This window comes from Hydra vulgaris, chromosome 04 (assembly GCF_038396675.1).
Source record: "Hydra vulgaris chromosome 04, alternate assembly HydraT2T_AEP".
NCBI classification, from domain to species: domain Eukaryota; kingdom Metazoa; phylum Cnidaria; class Hydrozoa; order Anthoathecata; family Hydridae; genus Hydra; species Hydra vulgaris.
In genome coordinates, this window is record NC_088923.1 from 24092643 (window position 1) to 24117499 (window position 24857).

The following is a 24857-nucleotide window of genomic DNA, read 5'->3' on the forward strand; positions in this document are numbered from 1 at the left end:
CAATCGTTATCTTGCTCTACAATCTTCATCTTTTCTCTTACAGTAACTTCCAACTTTTATTAGTGGCTGCTGGCAGCCTTGTTGGAAGCGAAGATGTTTAAAAAAAAAAAAAAAAAATATCAAAGATGTGGAAGAATTAAAAACGAGTTTAAATTATCATGAAGAACTTGTTGAGAAGAAGATAAAAACCGCCGTTAACACAGTGGAAAAAAATAAAAATTATAATGAAACAAAAAACAATAAAAGTGAATTTACATATGTAAAAAAGAAACTAAGAGAAATGGAGGACAGGTCCAGAAGAAACAACCTAACGGTGGACGGTATCAAAGAGGAAGATAATGAAACCTGGTGCGATAGTGAAGCGAAGGTTCTTAAATTGTTTGATGAGCAACTTGGCTTAAAAAGTATAAAATTGAGCGTGCACATCGCACTGGACTGAGAAACAATAAAAAACCTAGAACTATTGTTTTAAAGCTATTAGACTATTAGGATAAAATTGCTATCTTAAGAAAGTCATCAACATTAAAAGGAAAAAACATTTACATTAATGAAGATTTTTGCGCAGAAACAAACCTAATAAGAAAGGAGTTGAAAGAAAAAATGAAAGTGGAAAGACATGCGGGGAAATTCGCTTACGTATCGTACGATAAATTAATCATTCGGGATTGGAATCAAAAGGAAAAGTAATTTATGTTCTTAATATCTTCTATCTTTTTATAGTTTATATTCGTATATCTTTTTATATACATAAGTGCTCTATTTTATATTTTTACGAATAAAAGAAATAAGTTTTCTAAAGGAAGAGAGAAATAAAAAATAATAATAAAAAAAAAAACTCTAAATATTTTAAATAATATTTGTTAAAAAATTAAAAATGGTTTCGAATATGACTGAAAACGAAAATTACTTCGAAAATAGTTCATTTCATGTTTTTAGATTAAATAATTTAAACACGCTCGATGAGCACGATCCTGATAAAATTATATTTGATGACTATTCATTAATGAATACGGAAGCACAGTATTTATTTCCGGACGAAATAAAAAAAATATTTATCGGATATTGAACCTTTTGAGAACTTATCTCTTCTTTATCTTAACATAAGAAGCGCTCAAGCAAATTTTGAAAACTTCAAAATATTCTTAGAGGAAAGCAATTTTATTTTCAATATAATTTGTTTAAGTGAAACTTGACTAACTGATGATGCATTTAGCGAAAGTGGTAGGTTTGACTTACTAGAATATGACGCAATTCACTTACAAAGAAAGTCTAAAAAAAGAGGTGGTGGTGTTGTTGTTTACGTCAAAAATAGCTTGCGGTTTAAAATGCGAAAAGACATGTGCATATCTGAATGCAACGGCGAATTTGTTTCGATTGAAATAGTTAATGATAAAACCAAAAATATTTTAGTAAACTGTTGTTACAAACCGCCAAATGCGTCCACAGAAAATTTCTCAAATCATCTCCAGAATATTATTCAAAAAGTTTCTCTAGAAAAAAAAAACTGTTTGTATTAGGTGACTTTAATATTAACGCCCTAAATTATGATAATGATATAGAAAGTCAAAACTTTTACAATGATTTATTTCGATATGGTGTGATCCCTTTAATAAACAAACCAACAAGAATAACAAGAAATTCAGCAACATTAATAGACAATATATTAACTAACTTTTTATTTGAAAACTCGTTAAAAAAAGGAATAATTAAAACACCAATTTCAGATCACATGCCAATTTTCATATCCGCTAATACGTCAAATAAACAAAAACAAAAACAAAATAAAGTCACATTTACTAAACGCCTCCTCTCATTAAACAATCAATTAGCGTTTCAAAATGAACTAGGAAATATAGACTGGTCTCCATTAGAATCACTCAATGATGCTAATTCCATGTTTAATAAATTCCATCACAATTTTTCAAACTTGTATGAAAAACACTTCCCAGAGACAGAAGTAAAAATTAAAGTTAAAACCTTAAATTCGCCATGGTTTAGTAAAGGCTTAAAAAAGGCTTCGAAGCGAAAACATCGACTGTACGATAGATATCTAAAAAATAAGTGCGTAAAGACCAAGGCAGAATATAAAAACTATAGGACTTTATTTGAGAAAGTCAAACGAATTGCAAAATCAAACTATTATAAAAAGCAACTTGTTAAAGTGGTCAACTAAGTTCTAGGAAAACTTGGCAAGTACTAAATGAAATAATTGGAAAACCGAAAATCAATGAATCTTTTCCGAAAATCTTACATATTAAAAATAAAACTATTGACAATGAAAACAATATAGCAAATGAATTTAACAATTTTTTTGTGAATATAGGACCTAAACTTGCGGCAAAAATTCCAAATGTAAATAAATCATTTAAGGAATACCTTTAGTGCAATAAAAATCAATTTAAAAATGAGAATTTAACCTTTAAAGAATACGAAACAGCTTTTAAAAGCTTAAAACGTAATAAGTCATCTGGAATTGATGGTATAAACAGCGACTGTTTTAATGAGTTAAAAGTGCCTTTATTTAAAATTTGTAAAAGTTCTCTGAATGAGGGTATCTTTCCTGATATACTTAAATCAGCAAAAGTTAAACCTATATATAAATCAGGTGATAAAACGGATATTGGAAACTATAGACCAATATCTATACTTTCCATTTTTTCTAAGATTTTTGAGCGAATTATGTTCAATAGGTTATATGCATTTTTTAAAAATAATGACTTATTCTATTCAAAACAGTTTGGATTCCAGAAAAGCACTTCAACTGAACATGCAATACTTCACTTAATTAATGAAATAAAAAACTCTTTTGCAAACGGAGAATTTACTTTAGGCGTGTTTATTGACCTCTCCGAGGCCTTTGACACAGAGGATCATAAAATAATGATTAAAAAGCTTATGATGTACGGCATAAGAGGCGTACCCTGCAGGTGGATAGCAGATTACCTGAGTAAACGTACACAGTCCATATATAACGGAAATAAAAAACTAACAAATTCATCTTTAATTTCTTGTGGAGTGCCCCAAGGATCTATTCTTGGGCCTCTACTTATCCTAATATACGTGAATGATCTCTGGAGAGCGACAAATATATCAACAATAATGTTTGCTGACGACAGTAACTTTTTTATTTCAAGAAAAGATATACCTCAACTCTTTGTACAAATGAACAACGAGTTAGATAAAATTTCACTATGGTTCAATGCAAATAAACTTTCTATTAATTCAAGTAAATCAAAGTTCTCATTATTTCACCCTTTAAAAAAAAAAAAAAAAAATTCCTATTTCTTTTCCAAAACTAGTTATTGAAAACACAGAAGTTAGTCGCGAAAGAGTCACAAAATTTCTTGGTGTTCTCATTGACGAAAATATTACCTGGAATAAACATATTGCCTATATTGGAAGCAAAATATCAAAAAGTATTGGCGTTCTATATATATCAGTCACGGGATTTACTTAATAAGCATCATCTAAAACAAATCTATTTCAGTTTTATACAAAGTTACTTGAATTATGCGAATATTGCGTGGTGTAGTACATCTAAAAGCAAGCTTGAAGCACTCTATCGAAAACAAAAACATGCCTAAAGAATAATAAATTTTAAAAATAAAAACGAACATGCAAAACCACTGTTCAAATTATGAACATCTTTACGTTATACGAGATAAACGTTTATAAAATTTTATGTCTCATGTACAAAAGTAAATTTCAACAATGCCCTCAATTTTTAATGATCTTTATGAAATAAAACCTAACATTAAGTATACTTTACGCACAACAGGCTTAATTGAACCATTGTGCAAAACTAAACAAGAACAATTTAAAATTACGTATCGTGCTCCGCATATCTGGAATAAAATCTTAGCAAAATATAGTAATTTACAAGATGTAAACAATATAAATTGCTTTCAAAAACTAATAAAAAAGAGTATTTCAAAGTATAAAAATCTTATTAATGATTTCTTTTAAACTGCTTTGTTTTGTTTTTGTTTCTTTGACTGTTTGTTATATTTGTTCCTGTCTTTTTACATTGAATGTTTTTGGTGTTAACACTATTTACCTTAGTTAATTAAGTTTTGCTTTTAACAATATTATAGGAATTTAATATTGTAAAAACATAACTAGTACAACGGTTCTTGATGATAAGACTTAATGGTCTTCTGCAAGTTTCCCGCGTTTTTATATATTTTTGTATAACTATCTCTTATTATTTTGTCTTTGATTTTTTTTTATATTTATAACTGGATTATTTTTGAAAGAATAAGGGTATCTTGTATTATATTACAGAATTTAATTGTAACAAAAACAGAAAATTAAAAAAAAAAAAAAAACTTTAGATTTTTTTATTTTCAACTTTTATTTTTTTATAAACTTCAAATGCGAAATAATTAAAAAAAAAAAGACAAAAGTGAGATAGTCGTGAAAAAGTTATCAATCACAAAAATTGCGTTAAGTAATATGAAAAATAATTCAATATATATAAGTATTTTGGGCTGATTAATAAATATCAACAATAACATAAAACAAAAAAGAAAAATAATAAGTAAAAAAAGCTTAAAAAAGTGTAATTATTTTAAATGAATTATTTAATTCAAATTACATTACATTTCTATTAAAATATTGAAGCGAAATTTAAAAAATAAAATTGCAAATCATTTATTTTTGCAAGTTTTCAAATTATTTATCACCTAAATCACTGAATACAGGACCGTTTAACAAATTGTGATGGACAAAAGCAATACGTTTAAACGGGTCATTGACATCAAGCTAACCCTAGACTACGGTCTCGTGAGCCTAAACGAAAAAACAGCTTGATATAACAGGGTTTTAAAAAAAAAAATATATTTTTTTTAAGAAACATAAACTATGAAAACATTGTTGAATATAGAACATTAAAATAACATAAAGCAAAATAATCAACATTAAAAAGAAAAAAAAAATCACTCATAAAATGTGTTGCCGTTATACACTAAAGTTTTTAATTAAGAAATTATTACTGCAAAATAAAAAAATAAAACAAATAATGAGAATAAAAGAGAAGAAAAATAAGAACAAGAAAGGTTGGTAAATGATGTATGTCACGAATTGAGAAGATGCGGTATGTGATGTAGTGGTAGAGCGCTCGCTTCATAAGCAAGAGGTTCCGAGTTCGATCCCGTCTATTTTCCTGGTAGTACCGCGCTCAACTTGTTTCTCCGCGCAGCGGTCTTGTTCGTCAAGGTTCGTGTTTCGGAGTTAAAGAGTTGAGAGAGGGTTATAACCACAATTAAGTAGTCTCCTTATCTGTAGTGACCTCATCGGCCTTGGGAGGTGAATTAACAAAAAAAAAAAAAAAAGATGCAATTTTATTTGACGTTTAAACGAGGACATGTTATTTAAGTCTTTTATACTAGTATTTTTAATTTGTTTCCATAAAAATGGGCCTTTGAGCCATTAGAAAAAAATTTGACTTTTTAAGAACATTTTGAATCTAAATAATTGTGTATTGTAGTATTTGAACAGAGACTTACTTTTGAGAAAATTTAAACGAAAAAAACCGGAAAAAACATTTGCTGGTATTACTTTAGTATAGTAATATTTTTTCGTTTAAATTTTCTCATTTTTTTCCATGCTTTATATAAGGTTACTTTCTATATATATATATATATATATATATATATATATATATTATATATATATATATATATATATATATATATATATATATATATATATATATATATATATATATATATATATATATATATATATATATATATATATATATATATATATATATATATATATATATATATATATATATATATATATATATATATATATATATATATATATATATGTTTGTGTGCCACAAAATTTGAAATCAACTTTTGAAAGCTTTTTTATCAACCAATTTTGCTCAAATTTTGCACACTTAATCATTTTCGATGACAATACAAGGAAATGGAATAATTTGACCAAAAAAAGTTAATTAAGTTAACAAAAATTTAATTTTTATTTCCCCATACATTTTATTTATTTGATATGAATTGCGTATTACGTCACAAAAATCATTGATTTGCAAATTATTTGCAGTTTCGAAGACATTAAAGCGCAGCACAGTGGGCCAGAATGCACTTTTACTGGACAAAATTCCTAACTAATTTAATATTAGAGCTATATTCACTAAAATTAGTATGAGTACTAATATGATGTCTGCGCTTTTTATGAAAATAATATTTTTTTATTTCGTTGCTATGGATACCTTTATTTTGCTTAGCAACAACCTACTTTTGTTATCTGCAGATATTTTATAAGTGCTATATTCACTAAATTTGGCATGAGTACTAATATGAGATCACACTTCTTACAAAAGGGATAATTTTTTAAATTTAGTTGTTATGGATACTTATATTGCTTAGTTACCGGATACTTTCCTTAGTTACAAAGTGGTAAATTGACATTTGAATATCTTATCGGATTTTTGACCCACCTATATTGAATAAAAATTGAGTATTTAGGTAAATAATGTTTTAGGAATAATAAAAGCAAAAAATAGTGCAAGAAAACGTTATCAATTTTAAATTACATCAAAAAATTATAAAACAATAATATCGTTTGAAGATTGTTTAAGTAATTGTAAAACATCTGAAGGAAATGCTTTATGATTTGTTTGGTGTGATGTTGATTTACGCAATGATGAAATAACAGAATCACTGGAAACTAGGAGTCTATTGATAAGATCAGTATTTGTTGCTTTTCTGGATGTTTTTCGGCTGAAATTTTCGCGATAAGATTTAAAGTCTTTATTTCTAGCCTCTTGAGCTTCCTCTGACATAAATCCGATGGGTAATGTAAGGCTTTTAATTATGTCATGTCCATGTATCAATACTTTGTGAACTGATTGAGCCATGTAATACCATGGATAAAGGGACACATATAGTCTAAAAGTGTCAAAACAATAATCCATGAACTTTATGCAGTCTACTTCATATCCTGAAGAGAGCGTTACCAAGATAATGTAAAATCTGAATATAAGGTTTTGGTCAATACCCAGAATTTCAGCTGTTTATTCATATGCTGCAAAAGCACGCCTTGAGGTATTGCCATCATTACTTGTTCCAGAACCACCACTTTTAGGGAAATCAACAACAAGTCCCATTTTGTTCATAAAATCAGTCTGAATCTTTTGTTTAGCTACAGATGCCTTTTCTTTGTGTTCTTTAGATCTTGCTTGCCACTTTCTTGTTTCTTTTTTATATGCAATGTGCAATAACATCTCAAAAAATCGAATCCATGCATGAAGACTGGAAAGACCATATTTGAACTCTCTGTTAGTATAATCTATATTAAGGATATCAAGACTATTCATATTTTTTGGAGAGACACCACACACTGAACAGCATTGGTATGAGTTATTTTTTTCAGATAATATTGTTTGAACCTTCCCATCAATCATTGTAAGTTCAATAATACAATTCACTTCAATAGAAGATCCGCAAACCTCTAATAAAATCATACCCAAGCTTTCTATCTCACTTTTAATGTACTGATCTTCTTCAATCACAGATTCCTTGGATTCCATTTTGTATGCAAATCTTATGGGTCTACAATAGGCTGTGGAGGACGACTTTTGATTTCTCCAAATAGGCACCTTTTCGTTGCTGTTGTTAAATCCAGTCAAATCCAATGGGACAAGACAAGTAATAAATAACGATTCTTCACGCTTTAAATCTCTGTTAATGTCGGGTTCTGATAAAACTTGTTTATAAATGCTTTGGCCAGTAGCACCATCAAAACCAGCCTTACACGTTAGTGTCATTGTTTTTATTGCTTTGTCGTTCAATATCAAGTGCCTTAGCACAGGTTCCTGAACTGCACAGATTCTTTGCAAAGTATGAGTCATTAAATCTTTTAAAGGAACTGAAGCTGAATAGTCCTCCACTGTTATGTTTGCAGGATAACATTTCAATTTTGCATCTCTGACATCATTGTAAGCGGGGTAGATGTTATATTCTTTCTCCAAGGCTCCGCTTCTAATCAATTGATAGGAAGCTTTTGTCAGACTTGCATCAATTATTAAAGCCAGCACTTCGTCTGCTGAATATTTAGTTGCTTTATCTGTATTTGATATATTTAAAACATTCTTGGCAGCAATAACAACAGATTCATCTCTAAATTTTTTATTAGCAGCAAAAAATAATTCATTGGATGAATGAGATTCAATTAAACAAGATACACGCCGTTTTTTAGTTTTATTAGAACTATTATCAAATGCAACTGGTTTTCGACCACGTCTACTTGCAGTTGGTTCATTGTCTTTTTTTCTGACAATTAAATATTCATTAAGCCAGTTCACAAACTTCTTTTCAAAATTTTTCACAGTATAGTTTGCAGATTTCCACTTTTTTTTATACAAGTAAACAGATCGTTGAACAGCATGTCTAAAATCAACGTCTTTTAAAACAGCAAATTTTGGCTGAATAAATTTTAATATATCTTCAGTAATATTTTGTTTTGAAATACTAAGATTGTTTTTTTGGAGAAAACTATGAATGTCTAAGTTTAACAAAACCATATCTAAATAATTATTGTAACAAGTATTTTGTATTTAAAAGTAAAATGTTATAATATATATGCCGCCTGGACTACTAATACTTGTTAGTAATTAAGTTACTACAAGTGTTAGTAATTAAAATTAAAAGTAATTAAATTACTGTCAGTGTTAGTAATTAAATTACTAACAACTACCGAAAATATGTTGTTGCTATGTTATGCAAAGTAAGGTATCCATAGTAACCAAAAAAAGTTAACCTCACAAGAATTCTGAATCTCATTTTAATACATACCCCCAATATTGTGTATTTAGCGCAAGTAAAATACTGTTAAAACAACGTTAATGTAAAAATGAGTTGTTGCTATGCAAAATTTAGTACCATAGCAACCAAGTTAAAACATACATAAAATCTGAACGGGGATTTAAGGGGACGGGCAATCACTTAAAACTCAATTGAAGCATCATATAGCTCAAATAAATATAAGACAACACATGGCAAATTGTGGTAATTATTAGTTATTGTGCGGCAAAAAATAAGTTTCTTAAGAAATTTTTTTTTTTAATCTGTGATTTTCAAAGTATAACTGAGATAACATGCTATGACAAATTTATTTCACACATTGGTTTTTCTTATCTCTAAATACTCAAGAATAACATGTACTAATTTTTTGTTTCAAAAACGTAGATGTAATTGAAATATAACACAACGTTGATGTCACCGTTAATTACTTATTTATAATTTTTTTTATTTTTTTATTTTATCTCAATATTCAAATGCTTAGAGTCCTGGTAACTAAGGGATTTAATATAAATAAATTATCAATAGATTTCTTCTAATATATGTAGATACTAAAATTAAATAGGTTTTCAAGATTAGACAACTAAAATTTTTCCCATTTTGTCCACCTACTGGCCCACTGTGCGCAGCGATCAAGGGCTGTCGACTTGCGTAAAAAAATGTTAATTTGTTTGCAGAGGATTATGGGATGCCCGGGTAGAATAACATTTAAAAAACAAATTAAAAACGAATATATATATATATATATATATAAAGTTATATAAAGCAACAAATGCTATTAGTAATGAAATATTTCTAAATACTTTATTATTTTTTTAATCAAATTTTGGACTCGTTTTGTTAAATTACATTTTTGACTTAAAATATGAACCCACTTAAATCTGGTTGCTATAAAAAAATATAAAACCACTCTGAAAACTAGAAAAATCAGAAATATATATATATATATATTAGGGTGGTTCAAAAATAGGTCATGTCAAAAATTTGAAAAGAGCCCTAGCTTATGATATGCCTTGACCCCAAAATAGTACTTAAATTTTTTTACAAAAATTTTTTTGATCATCGGAAAGGTCCCCACAAAGGGCAAAAGGGTCAATTTTTGCCCCGTTTTAAGAAAAACTTTACCCCGCTTGTGGGACCCTTAAATTTTAACCAATTTTGAAAAAAAATTATCCAATAACATGGTAATGAGTTATACAACTTAAGTTTAAGGGGCTCTTTTCATAAATAGTTTTTTAAGTAACATTCAGAAGAATGATAAAACATTGAAAATCATCAAAACATAAAATGTTTTTTTAAAAAAAATAAGTATTTGTTTGAATACAATAAAAAAAACTTTACCAATACAAAACAAAAACCAAACATTTACAAGTGTTTCAAAAATAAAAACCAAACATTTACAAGTGTTTCAAAAAGTAGATATTAAATAATACTATTGAGTGCAGCTTTGGCATGATCCGACTTTTTTCTACCATTTCGATTTCGCTTGTACACAATAGTAAAAAGAAACGTATCTTGCCTTTTCTCTTCTGAATGTGCTTTATTAACAAGTTGTTGAACTAATTTGACTGTTCTTTCTGAACAATCATTCACAACATCAAGATTCATGATGGCTGTTCTTGGCAAATTCTTGATAGAAATCATTTAAAATCCAATACTCTGCAGGAAGCTTCATCCATTGAACCTCAGCTTTCCATGACCAAGCATGTCAAATATAAGCCAGGACTTCTCTGTAACTAGTGGAACTAAACTGGGAGGCTCATCCTGTGAAAAGTTTAAGTTCTTCAGAATGTCTTTATCCAACACCTGTCTTTCTAAGGAATACTCCTCTATAGAGGGTTGTTTTAGACCAAATAGTCTCTTAGCCATGTTGCTACGTTCTTTACATTTCTGATCTGCAATTGCTATAATGACTAAATATGGGTCAAGGTACCAAGTATGTCGCATAATGGATTCAGAAACAGCTTGAGCTCCAGCTTTATTCAATTCCTCAAACCGTTTCATCTGCCAGTATGCTTTCATATCCTAATAGTTAAGGGTTAGATTTTTCAATGTTTAATTTAAAAATAAATAATATACCTACTTTTTGTATTTATTCAAAATTATATCTTTATTTTAAAACAATTATTCAGACCGTGTACCTGCGTTGGAGCAGTTGAACTTAGCTCCGCTTTAAGAAACCATTCAGTGTAAAAAATGGAAAGAAACTTTGTCATTTCAGTGATTTCATCCTTGCTGTCTTCATTGATTTCAGGGATTTTTTCCATAAGTAGAAACAGTTTTAGGTAAAATAAACTTTTACCCATGAATCTGGCATGATGAACAGCTCCAGGATTGTGAAGTTTAAACCTGTCAGTGTGTGACAGTACCATCAATGTAAGTTCAGCCAATTCTTGATAATCTTTACGAAACTTTCCATCCTAAACAAATTTTTTTTCCTAAGTTATAATAACTTAAATTACTTACTACAAATTTGTAAAACTGGAAAATTATATGTGAAGTACTACTTTACTATACTATTTTTTGGAAGTAAGAAGAGATAATTAGATTTTAAATTAATTTATAAAGCTATTGTTACTCACCTTCTTAAAAACTTTAGTGCTAATTATATATCTGCAAAATTGAATAGCACTCAGCCTTTGTTCATTAGTCCAGGAATCAACAGGAGTTGATAATCTTTTTAAATCTTGATTTGCAGTATCTAGATCATTCCAATGGTTCTTCAGAAGTTTAAATAATTTGTTTTCTGGTCCTGAAGTATGACTACTTGGATAAAGCTCCCAAAAATGGGTAACATGACGCTCAACAATATGGTGTCGACATGCAGTTATTAACATAGGGCGCTGAAAGTGCACAATGATTCTGCTACAAGCTCCTTTTGCTTTACCTGTGTTGGCGCTAGTGGTATCAAAGCAAAGACACTGAACTTTATCCTCTAATCCAAAGTTAGAAATAAGTTCTTCTATAGCTTCTTTTTGGTGTTCTCCAGAACCTGAGTCGATTACTGGAATTCCAAGTAACTCGGTTTGTCCTTTAATCCTAGCAAGAACAGCTAACCTATCTTTTGAAAACTGTTTTCCTTCAGTAAGTTCTTTCACAATTTTTCCATCAAAATGAATTGTTATCAGAGAATTTGAAGATTTAGAAATGCTTTTTATATGGTCTCTGATTTCATTTGCACCCATTACCACAGCATTCTCTGCTGCTCTGTATGATGAAGATTTAGAGCATACAAACTCAGACATGCATCCTCCAGAATTGACAATAATACTGCTAAGAATTGCTGTATGTTGATGTGGAGTTAAACCCTCTCCAACTGCTGTGTGAGCAGTACGGTGCAAGATATCCTTTGGTATGTTGACAGAATTTGTAGGATCAATATATGACTCAATTTCAAATTCACTATCACTTGAATTGCTTTTATTGGTATTAAAAGAACTTAATGAATTTTCAGAATCAGTATCTGATACATTGTTTAATTTATTATAACTCCATTTAGATTTATACTTTCTTTTTAATGAATATTGAAATCTCTTATCCAATCCCCCTAACTTTCCTTTCCTTTCCTCTAATTGGTCTTTAAGAAAAGCTATGTCTTCCTCTTTGTCATTTTGGTTTCTCAACCTATCTTTTCTTATTTTTTCAATCATATTTAGTGGGTTTTCTCCAATCCAGAAAACCTTTTTCATATTTTCTTTAAAGTTCTTTCTTTTTTTAACTTCAGCAGCGTTGTTTCTTTTGCTTAGGCTTTTCAGCTTCATCCAGTCTTTCACCATTTTTGTGACCTTGATCCTATAAAATGAAATTATTATTATTAAATGCTTATAAAAACTTAAAAATATATTTTAGTGTTTTGATAAGGTTATACAGTTTGATCTATCATTACCTTAGCTTCTGAGTTGTAATTACTTCAAATCCACCACGTGTCCATGGAACTACAAGTTTAGATATTATGCAGCAATGTAACTGACTGGTAGGATAATTTGGTGAGAATGATCCACTTTTGTTTGGACATCCTACAATAAAACTCAGTTTAACTTCAGGTTTAGATTTTCTCAGAAAGTTGTAGTATTGAAGAATTTCTTGTGTAGTTGCAAATTTATTGTTAGGAATAGTACAATTTCTTTTTCCCACTAAAAAAGTATCATCAACTCTTTCAATTTTCTTTTTGGGTGGCATCATATAAATTATTAATATTTTATGTTAGTCTAAAATTAAATGTTTACATATAAGTATATTAGATGAAATAACAAGATTATATTTTAATTTTGAAAATGAGATATTTATTTTTTATTTTATTTAAAATCTTTTTTATTCTTTATTCAAAACAAAAATTGTTCAGCAAAAAAGTTATGTTTTCAAATATTAAATTATACAAAAAAATTGAAATGTAAGATATTTTGAAAATACCTACAAAAAACCCGCTTTTTGTTGAAAAAATGAAATTCTTTGAATGTTTATTTTTGAAAAGAGCCCCTTAAACATAAGTTGTATAACTCATTACCATGTTATTGGATAGTTTTTTTTTTTTTAATGGTTGAAGTTTAAGGGTCCCACAAGCGGGGTAAAGTTTTCATTTAAACGGGGCAAAAATTGACCCTTTTGCCCTCTGTGGGAACCTTTGCAATGATCAAAAAAATTTTTTTAAAAAATTTTAAGTACTATTTTGGGGTCAAGGCAGATCATAAGCAAGGGCTCTTTTCAAATTTTTGACATGACCTATTTTTGAACCACCCTAATATATATATATTTATATAAATATATATATATATATAAATATATATATATATATATATATATATATATATATATATATATATATATATATATATATATATATATATATATATATATATATATATATATATATATATATAATTGTTGTTATTATACAATTGAAATTATTTGTGTAGCAAACGTTCCATCTTTTTATAGTTTTTTTTATTGCGTGGAGAAAGATCTCGGTTATACAGTTTAATAAAATAAAATATTCGTGATATGACGAATATGTGGACTATTTTTTTTTGTAGGTAAAAAGCATGTTCGAAGTGATATTTGAATAAAAACTCAAAAGAACATATTTCCATTATTTTGGAAGATAATCTAAAAGCCAGGTTTTCCATATCAAGCCACTTTTCAATATATTCTATGAAAACTACTTCCATATTAGAAATCAAAGAAACTAACGATGAATTTGGATAACAATTTTGGATGTTCGTTTGTTTATTGGTCTCCATACCATTCTTACTAGCTATTGTAAAATCAATCGATTCACTGCAAAGTACTACATTACAATGTTGACACAGAGAGATTTTTTTTATTAACAAGTTAGAGAAATATGTATGTGATTGTTCAATAGATTGTTTTATAAGGATAGCAACAGGAAATCTGTTTAAAAGAACATTATTTTTTGTATTATTATCAAAAAATAGACAATCTTTTTTAGTTAGTATTTTTTGTGAATTTTCAAATAAGGAATTTAGATCCAATGCCACACTAAAATCTGTTTCTGCCAGACAGTTGCTATTAGACTTACTAGTTTCTACTGACAACAGCAAAAGGGCATTCTGGTAAGCTGCTCGAAATTGTCTTACAGTCGGTCTGTCATTCCACCCTCCTTTACTCCGTATAGTTCCAAAAAAACTTTCAAAGCAATCTTGGTTGAAGCGAGATGTGCAAACAAAAGGAAATCCTTCCAAGAGAAGCTCCTGGCACAATTCTAGTATACTGTTAATTACATTTAACCCCCAATGACTTTAAATTACATTTAACCCCCAATGTCTAGCTATCTTGGATTGGGATTGTACATCACAAAACTTCCATTTCTTAATCCAAGTTTGAAGTTCTTTTAACAATGTAATGTTATTTCCATTAGTTGCTATAGCACAACGAGCAGGTTTGTCACCCTGAAGCTTTCTTGAATTTATCAGATCAAAAAGAATATCCATTTTTTCAACAAATTGGGCAGTCACTCTTACAGTTGACGGTAATATATTTGCAGTGACACACAAAGACAATGCGGTGGCAACCTGATGACTTAATACTTGTGTTGCTAGATTAACTCTCATTTTTAGAAATGCTCCAGGATCGAGATGTTTGTCAGTCAATTTTGGTGCAAGACGGATAGGATTGCATTTGTCTAGCTCATACAACATTCTAATGTGATTCCATCAAACTATATTACCATCAATATTAATGTTATGTCGCATAAGATTATTGCAAACACTTTTAATTAGATGAGGGGGATCAAAGATAATATGAATTCTATTTTTTAAAGACGGGTGTTGAATATAAGATTTTATTTTTAAAAAACCAAGAATTTTAAGTGCTGCAATATTAGTTGATCCTTGATCACACACAATACACCGAACTAACAATCCACAGTCCTGAACTTTTGATATAGCTTCTTGAATAAACTTAATAAGATTAACTGTTGAAACAGTTGAGTTACTGAAAAAATATGCAATTGGTTGTTTCCATTTAGTGGCAATACCTCTGATAATAAAAACTAGAGCTTGATTCAGTGGTTTCGTGTTCTTTATTCCAAAAACAAAATCTACACTTTTATCATAATCTAAGTGTTGTTTAAGTGCCATCTCATCCAATACTAAACTGCAATTACGATCTTGTTGATTCATGTTATTAACACGAAGTTTTAGTAAAGTAAACAACTTTTGTGAGAATCCAGTTGGCATATCGCCATAAGCTCTTGTTAGAAACAATTTCAATGTGTTGCGACTTGGTAAAGAAAATATATTACTTAACATTTTATAAGTTTGTGGACTATGAAAAATAACTCGTAGTCCAAGTAATTTATCCGATATTGTCCAACGATTTCCTTTTTTTATGGCGGTAGCTCATTTTTATTTGACTTGTAAAAAATTTTTGTTGATCATCTGAAAGAAAGTTTTTAGATAATTCTAAAATATGATTAATTGAGTTATTGCAACTTTTATGCTTTTTTTTCTCTAATAGTTTTATTTTTTTTCGTAGCCTGCATATTGTAACACGAGATGTACGCAATGAATTTAAGACTTTTCTGTACTTTTTTATATTTACAGTTTCTATATTGGCTTGAGTGTTTTCAACTTTACTATCATTATTTTCATTTTGTATTTTTTTAACTTTTAAAGGCAAATGATTTCTTTTGGTAGGTGGTTTTCTTTTTTCTCCTACAGATGGTGGTGGATTGGGAACATTAAAAAATGTAGGGATTGCATTATAAAGCAGACATTTTCCTCCATTGTTTGTAAAATAGTACATTGAAATTTCAAAATGGTTACTACACAAACGATATTCTTTGTTCAAAACTTCAACAGACTTTCTATCTAGATCTCCTCTTCTACAATTTATAACCCATTTCTTGCACCTTTAAAAATAAGAATAACATATACTTTTTGTTGCATACTAATTGAATTACAATTATATTACATAAATTAATCAGTAAAATAACTCGATAAAATGAAAACAAAAACTTATTCTAAAGGAAAACAAATACACATAACTTATGTGTATTTGTTCAAACTTATGTCATAAGTTTGAAAAGTTGCACAATAGCCTACTTAAATTTTGTGTTACAAAAATAATGTGTTGAATTAAAAAAAATATATATATATATTAAGTACTAAATTATATAAATTAAGTACTTAAATCATAATGCTTAGTAAAGTTAAGTATTTACCTTTCTTTGTCTCTTGGAAAACGAAAAAAGGACAAATTTTTATCGGCTACTCGACTGGTATTTGTGCAGTTAACTGCTGCACAATATAAAGGCATTTCTTTATACTAAAAACTATAACTTATTGAAGAAAAAACGCAATATAATATACAGAAAACAATTTACAGTTTCATCCAAATTTGTTATGAGAGTTAATTTTTATACTACCTACACATCCCATAATGCCTTGCGCATACGATTACACTTTAAACTATGTAAATATACAAGAGTTGACAGCGCTTGGCAACGATTCAAAACCTATTGTTTTAAGTTATTAAGTAATAAGTCTTAAGTGATTAAGTTAAAAACCTATTGTTTTAAGTTATTAAGTAATAAGTCTTAAGTTATTAAGTTAAAAACCTATTGTTTTAAGTTATTAAGTAATAAGTCTTAAGTTATTAAGTTAAAAACCTATTGTTTTAAGTTATTAAGTTAAAAAGTCTTAAGTTATTAAGTTAAAAAAGAAAAATTTAGTAAAAACAGTAATTTTTAAATTAAAAAAAAAAAAAAAAAACAGTAATTTTTCCTTCTACAAAAGATAACAAAAAAATAATTTCTAGGCCCAATAGAATTCTGCTTGCATAAAGCATGGATTTGAAGAAAGAATTTTTTTTTTGATTTACTAGTTCATTTTCTAAACTTTCTTATTTTCGTTTAAATTTTTTCAATTTTCTCAAACATGAAAATAATTTACGCAGGAGTTTCGGTATTATAAAAAATAACTACTACAAGTAAAAAAAAAGAGAAAAAAAATAAGACCAGGAAGAATGCTAAATGTTATATGTCAGGAATTGAGAAAATGCAATTATATTTTATTAACGTTATTTTACTACTACTAGTAGTAAGTTAATTTTTAAAAAAGCGAGATTCCTACATAGATTATTTCCATGTTTGGATTTATTTTGATCCGACTTTGCAGCGGATCAGTGTTGCAGCGTTGAAGAAATAGCAAAAGCTTTCTACCAATTTATCAAAATAAATTCCAAGAATTTTTTTTTTATACGGTAGAACTCAGATGGTCAATCAAAATAGGAAACTTTTTTGTTAAAGTTATATCATGACCCAATATAAATTTTAAATAGCGAGGGCTTAAAATCTTTGAACACTACGCATTTGTTTAAGAGCTTTTCGGTACATTTTTTTTTTACAAAAATCCCCAATGCAATGTCTTGATAATTTGTAACTGATGGTAAATTTCCCGTTCATTTCTAAGTTGTTCCGTTTTAATAATTACACTGTTTTTTTTTTTATTCAAGCTCCCGTGACACGTTTTTATGAAGTCTTTTGACGTAAAACGTTTAACTAACTGGAGACAGAAAGTTTCGATGAAAAAGTTTTCTTTTGTTTTTAAAGAAGCGAACTTTTTCATCGAATTTAAGAACAAAAATTAAATTTATTATTGGGACAAGGTAATACTTTAACGCCAAAGTTTCCTATTCTGATCAATCATTTTTTAAAGAAGCGAACTTTTTCATCGAATTTAAAGACAAAAATTAAATTTATTATTGGGACAAGGTAATACTTTAACGCCAAAGTTTCCTATTCTGATCAATCATATATATAAGTCTTTCATACAAAAAATATGGTCTTGAAATTTATTTCGAGCAATTGATAGAAGATCTTTACTATTTCTTTAATACTACATCGCTGATCTGTAACAAGGTCTATTCTAACAAATCCAAGCATGGAAACAATTCACATAGAAATATAGCTCTTGTTATAAAAAACATCTTGTTTCTCTTGGTAGGTTGACCAAAATTTTAATACATTTTGTCGCCTAGGATAACTATGCCATTGCCTATGGTTGCTTGATTTCACTGATTCTGGGAGTGGGTTCGTTCAGGGCCGTCCTAAGAGTGAGGGGGGGGGGTTGTAAAAGGGTGTCTAACTCCTAGGAAAATTATATTTAAAAATTATTCGGCAAATTTGGACACTAGAGTTGATAAAATTAGATCGGTAGTTGGCAGTCAGAATACGTTAGCTAAGGACCTTTTTTTTTTAAGATTTTAGTCGGAAAATTTTTTTTCTCAGCCTTAGTCGGTAAAATACAAATTTTTACTAAGTTCGAGTCATTATCTTTTTTTATAAAAAATATGCATAGATCAAAATTAAAACTATACCTTTATCTCTTTCCTTAAATTCAAAATATACACTACCAAAAATAAACAAAATAATTTTAATATTCAAAGTAAATTTTAAAATGATTTTTATAACATAAATATAACTACTGACTGAACAGGTTTCGATCATAAGTTTGAGAAATTTCTATTTATTGAACATAAACTAAATTCACAGTATATGCTGCTTCACATCTACAGTACAAAATTTGAAAGAGTATCTGTCTGAAAGGTACTTGTCAGGCCCGTAGGAACAAAAATTATATTGGGGGGGGGGATAGGGGTCAGTGCTAGATTAAGGGGCCCCAAAATAGTTTCAACAACCTTTTTTTTTTTGGTCATTTTTTTAGTCATTTTATTCAAAATTATTTATTTGAAAAATTATTGGGGAGGGGGGGCAATGCCTCTACTGCCTCCCGGTTGCTACGGGCCTGCTTGTTTAAAGCAGATAAACCACGTCAAGGTTCCCTCCTATTCACATGTAAAATTTTTATTCAGAACGTTGAAGGCATATGACAAAATAATACAGCTTCAATTAGCAAACTGCTTTTTCTTGCACATTTTCATTACTAGATAACATTTAAAAATATTATGTATTATGGCAATATACAATGGCAGATTAGGACTTTTCAGACCCGAGGCTATTTAAAAGCAAGAAATCCCTTTCTGTGTTATTAATGAAAGATTTTATTTTCAGATTTTCAATGTAAACAATGTTATTTGGTAAGGAAATATGCAAATAGTTTTAAAATTTTAGAAAGCTTTTTAAAAAGTATAACTAGTGAGCACAGTTCCGAATCTGTTATTGATCTAAAAACACGCGTTTTTAGATCAATAACAGATTTGGATCTTCATCTTCAACATCTTTGAAATGTTTTTTAAGGAAAATTTTATACTTACCAATGCTAATTATACCTTTAAATATTGGATGTTAGAGCAAAGCGTCGCATTAATAAACAATTCTATTAAGGTAAAAACCAAGGCGGTTTAATGAACAGGGTGTTTAATAACAACTTATGCGTAACTCTTGCGTAGCTGAGAAAAAATACCAAAAACTTACGCAAATTATTTTTTGCGTAACTATATGGTATTTACAACTTTTTTGCAGCATTTGCGTAAAGTTAAGGTTGCGCATGAGTTACGCAAAACTTAGGCAAAAACTTACGCAATATTTGAGGCAAATATTATATAACTATTTGTATAAAGGAAGTAGTTAGTATTACCATAGTCATAAGAAATAGATAGTCTGGAAGCACAGGTCGTTTCTATTGTTTTGCCGTTTTAATTGAATTTTGAAATCCGGCCCGTCGACCCTGCACAAGTTTTAAAAATGAGCAGTGAACTTCATGTAGAAACACAGCTTGATGATCTGTATATGGCTCTAACTGATGGAATTTTCGACAATCACATGGAAATTGAACAAGATCTAGATAATTTATTATCTGAAGTTTGTTTTGTATCCAATTTTTCTTTCGACTTGTGTTGTAAAGTTTATAAAACGAAATATGGCCCGAAAAGACATAAAACTTTGAAACACGAACAAATCAATTCAATTAGTGAAGAAAAAGGCTCCATACAATTGAGTTATCTTGATCTTGAGAAAATTGTTGAAAAATGTGCTTAAAAATTATCCAATGATTTATGTTTGCCTGAAGAAATTTGAGTTAAATTTTCAAAGCAAAATTTTTGTTTTAGTTCTGAAGATTCAATTTCTCTTTTCGAAAAATTTCAGGTTTTTATTTAAAAATACAATGGTGATGCAGAAAAATTTTATTCTCAATTATATGGACTTCTTTATGAAAATTTATTGCCATCAAAGATTGAAAATGTTTTATTGACCAATACTTTGCTTATTGAAGTTGGAAATCACATAGTTCGAGATCTTTCGGGATGTAAACTTAATAGTTGTTCCAATAGCGATGTTTCGTCATGTTATATTTTTTCTGATAAAGAAATAAGTAAAATTCAATATTTGTCAGGCAATGCTGTTCAAAAATTTTACTCAAAGTTCAAATTTTCAAAATCTGATGAGCAGTATAAAAAATAGTGAATAGAAATATTATCAGCATCCAAAATTGATTCTGATGACACCCAAAAATATGTTAATTCTAAGAATAAAGGTGGTTTATTTAAAACTAATATCTATACTCAAAATATCTTTATCCAATGTGAAAGAATTTTTCAAAAACAAAGCAAATCTTTTGTAACATCTATTAATAGCAAAGCTCTGGTAAATGAAATGCTTAAGGACACAGTAATTATAAAAGCGACATGCAGCAATATAGTTGATCCATAAATTTGGTCTTCGGTTTATCCATTTGCTTCAGAAGATACAAAAAAGTTTTTATAGCCGCAAATTTAATACAAATATTATGGCTAAAACAACTTCGTTATTTTTAAAAAAACTGTTGGCAGTTGAATAAAGTTTTTTTTTTGTATATAAATTATGTAAAAAGGAATTTTTATTTAATGGATTAAAATCCATTTAATTTTCCATTAGTATAAATGCTAATTGATTGAGAATTGATTATATCATTCATGATTTGAAATACTATAAAATTATATACATCATATATATAATATATCCTATACCAATTTATATGTTTGTTTTTATTTCATGTTTTGATATTTATTTATTTTAATCATATGGCACCAAAATAAAATATAATAACAAAGTAAATGGTTTTGATTTTATTGCCCATTTTAAATATTTCCTACTCAGGGTGGCAAGCATACTGGAAATCAGGGAGATCATGGAAAAGTAGAAGGAAATGATTTGAGTCAGAAAAGTCAGGGATTTTGCTTTTTTTCCCTCATAAGTCAGGGAAATATTCCAAAAATAAGCTTATTGATTTTCTATAGAAAAAGTATGATATGTAGCTTTTTATTGTTTTTTTTTTCCTAATAAAATTTTTGCTATTAAATTGGAATGCATTTACAAACAATAGACACTTTTTAAAAAAGTAAGTACTATCACTTTTTCATTATAAAATTCATATTTTTCAATTATTCGATTCAGGGAAAAACTTACAAAGTCACACGGTTAGCCTTAACTAAACTTAGGTCTTCTGAACTGTGTTCAAATTAATTTCAACGTTTTCTGAAAGAGTATATTTTACTGATCACTATGCATATAGTCCACCAGTCAAATCAGAAAACTCCTTTTAAGTAATTAAGGCATTTTTAAGATTTTTTCGCGCCTTTTTCGCGCCTTTTTTGTCTTTTACGACCATCTTTAAGCCATTTTTTCTGCCACAAATTTAATCGCGAAAGGCAATCATATAGCACAAATTTTGTTTAAAAAATGTTAAGAATCGGTAAATCACATCCTCAGACTATTTTAGATCATCAAAAGAACAGAGAAAATATCTTTTTTGTGGTCGCAAATGTCATATGAAAATAAACAGCCAAAGCCATAAAAATTCTAAATTTCAGAGCTGTTTTTTGGATAATAACATTGCTGATGATTGATAACCTACTGGATTGTGCCCAAGGTTGGTATACTTATTGATTTTTAACTAAATAAATGTATATAAAAAATATATATGTTATAAACGTAAAACCATACACATAACTGAAAAATTGGATACCTTGTTGAACTCAAAGAAATAAGATTTGATAAATGAATCAAATCTCATTTTGCTTAAAACTAGCATATCTTTATCTTTTTAAAGTGTAGGGGCTTAGTTGAAAAAACGAATGTTGTTGATCTCAGGCAGAAATTTAATTTTGACATTGACTGGTCAAAGATGACTATCCCGGCTAAAACACGAAATGTGTAAAATGTTATTTTATTTGTATATCTGTTGCAAAGAAATATAAAATTAAAATTTTTTATATAATTTTAGGAAACTAAAAACTTGCAGCTGTGAAATATGCAAAATCGCAAGAACGCGATTTCTTTTACGTTACTAATAGAGAGATAAGTGAAAAAAATGTTAAGAATAATAAATCAAAAATGATAATTTTAATTTAAAAAAACCTTTGAAAGCTTTTGAACCTATAACCTTTTTAACAATGTAAAGTTGTCGAAATATTTTTCATTCAGTCTCCATAGTTTTGTAACTTATTTAGATGTCAAGGAACAATTGGCTTCTCACGTTATTAAAGAAAAGCTATTTAGTGAAAGTGGTAACACCATTTTATTAAAGACAGGAGCTAGCAATCTAAAACTATCTATTGGATCTGAGAATACTCCAAAAACAACCAATTTTACTCGCAAATGTCTTCTTTATATTTAGAATTCTCTTTCCTTAAGTAACCATCAAATTATAAAACTTGCTAATATGATAAGGCACAATCACAATACTAATACAAATTTAATTCAGCACAATAAAATGATGTAATATTTAGAGTAAAACTTATCATACACAAAAATTAATAATTACATAGTTGTTGAAAAAAGAAGAAACGCTGTAGTACCTGGACTGAAAGACTGTGTCTCTGGTTTGAACAGCTATCTTCTCCCATTATTTAGCAAAGAAAATATTTTATTTGAATTTAAAAATAAACTTTGGAATATAAAAATATTACTGCAATGATGTTAATCTTTTTATTAAACTACTCCTGGATCTTAAATGTGTTGAATTCTAAGAATCAGTTGTTAAAAATTGCTGTTGACGGGGGAAGTGGTTTTATCAATATTTGTTTAAATATAGTTAATCTCAATAAAATTTTTGAAAATTACGGCAAAGTTGAAATAGATTACCTTAAAATAAAACCGGTAACAGCTTGCAGGTCTTTATATAAAGATAGTCTAAAAAAAATATTTAAAGATTCGTCAGTAAATGCTTCATTTCTTCTTCTGGTAGCTCCAGAAATCCCAGAAAAATACTTAAACATTAAAATATTTGAAAAATTAAATCTTGAAAAAGTTGAGCACATTGGGGTATGCGACATAAAGCTTAGTCAAACTCTTACAGGTATATCTCAAAGTAGCAGTTCAATTCATCCCTGTTATGTATGTGAGTGGGTTAGAAAAGAAAATTGGACAAATGCTCCAAACAGAACTTTAAAAAGCTGTCAAAACAACTATACAAAATTCAAAGAATCTGGTTCAAAACCTAAATGTGCACAACATTTTAAAAATTGTATAAACCCTGTACATGGAAACCCCTCTGAATTTCTTGTAGATAAACTTGTTTTACCGGAGCTTTATATAATGGAGGAAACTGTCAACCATGTAATGGATAATATGGAGCGTATTTGGTCGGAAATGAATATGAAGAAGATTTACGAACAGTTGCAAATTATTAAGACTGGTCAGCATAGTGGAAAATTTAATGGAAATTCTTCTCGAAAAATTCTTAGTGGAAATTCTTATTGGAAAAATTCTTAGTGGAAAAATTCTTAGTGGAAAGTCTTTAATGATAAGCTGCCAATTAAACTAAAGTCTTTTGAAGAATGCTTAAGGTTGTTAAATTTAGTTGTTGAGTCTTGCTTTGGATCCGGACTTGATGAAAACTTTCAAACTAATATCGAAAATTTAAAAGCCTGCCATAAAAATTTGATGTTGGAACATGGTATTACTTTAACACCAAAATTTCATATCCTGTTCAATCATGTATCTGAATTCTGTAAAACAAAAAATTGGGCCTTGGAGTTTATTCGAAGCAACTAGGAGAAAGTGTTCGCTACCTCTTCAAAACTGCCTCGCGGGACCGATACAAGGTGTCCGCAAATAATTCTAATTATGGACATAATTTAGAAAGAGCATTAAATTTTTATAATGAAAAACAATTTGTTTTTCTTGGACATGTTGATCTAAACGTTGATATTTTTTAGTGATTCAATTCAAGAAGAAATAGTTTTTAATTTTATATTTGTTAATATATTTCTGAGTATGTGATTATCCACTCTTAAACTTTGTAATATAACACAATACCATCTGTATTATTCATTTCCAATAAATTGGCTGTAACTTTTACAATAAAATTTTGAATGAAAACATGGCGGACCAAAAAATGGCGCAAAACACTTGCAAAAAAAGTCGCAAAATAAAAGGCGCGAAAAAATCTTTAAAATGCCATAATTACTTAATAGTAGTTTTCTGATTTGGTGGACTATATACTTAGCGATCAGTAAACTATACTCTTTCAGAAATCGTTGAAATTAATACAATTCAGAAAACTTACAGGATACAATTCAGAAAACTTAAATTTAGTTAAGGCTAACTGTGGTCAGTGATCAAAA

General features: G+C 28.6%; 3 protein-coding genes across 3 annotated transcripts in view; 1 reads left to right on the forward strand and 2 right to left on the reverse strand.

The window, feature by feature from the left end:
• LOC100199379 (von Willebrand factor D and EGF domain-containing protein) overlaps positions 1–24857 on the forward strand; it is a 95524-nt gene that overhangs the window by 4063 nt on the left and 66604 nt on the right. The gene's annotated exons all lie outside the window — the stretch shown is intronic.
• Positions 10104–13101, reverse strand: LOC136079673 (uncharacterized). Its single transcript, XM_065795841.1, has 4 exons — positions 12718–13101; positions 11414–12623; positions 10973–11251; positions 10104–10856 (listed from the first exon to the last, which is right to left on the reverse strand). Exons 1-4 carry the CDS (start codon positions 13011–13013, stop codon positions 10503–10505), a joined length of 2139 nt encoding a protein of 712 aa, XP_065651913.1. The 5' UTR covers positions 13014–13101; the 3' UTR covers positions 10104–10502.
• Positions 14309–16743, reverse strand: LOC136079674 (52 kDa repressor of the inhibitor of the protein kinase-like). Its single transcript, XM_065795842.1, has 2 exons — positions 16513–16743; positions 14309–16200 (listed from the first exon to the last, which is right to left on the reverse strand). Exons 1-2 carry the CDS (start codon positions 16605–16607, stop codon positions 15645–15647), a joined length of 651 nt encoding a protein of 216 aa, XP_065651914.1. The 5' UTR covers positions 16608–16743; the 3' UTR covers positions 14309–15644.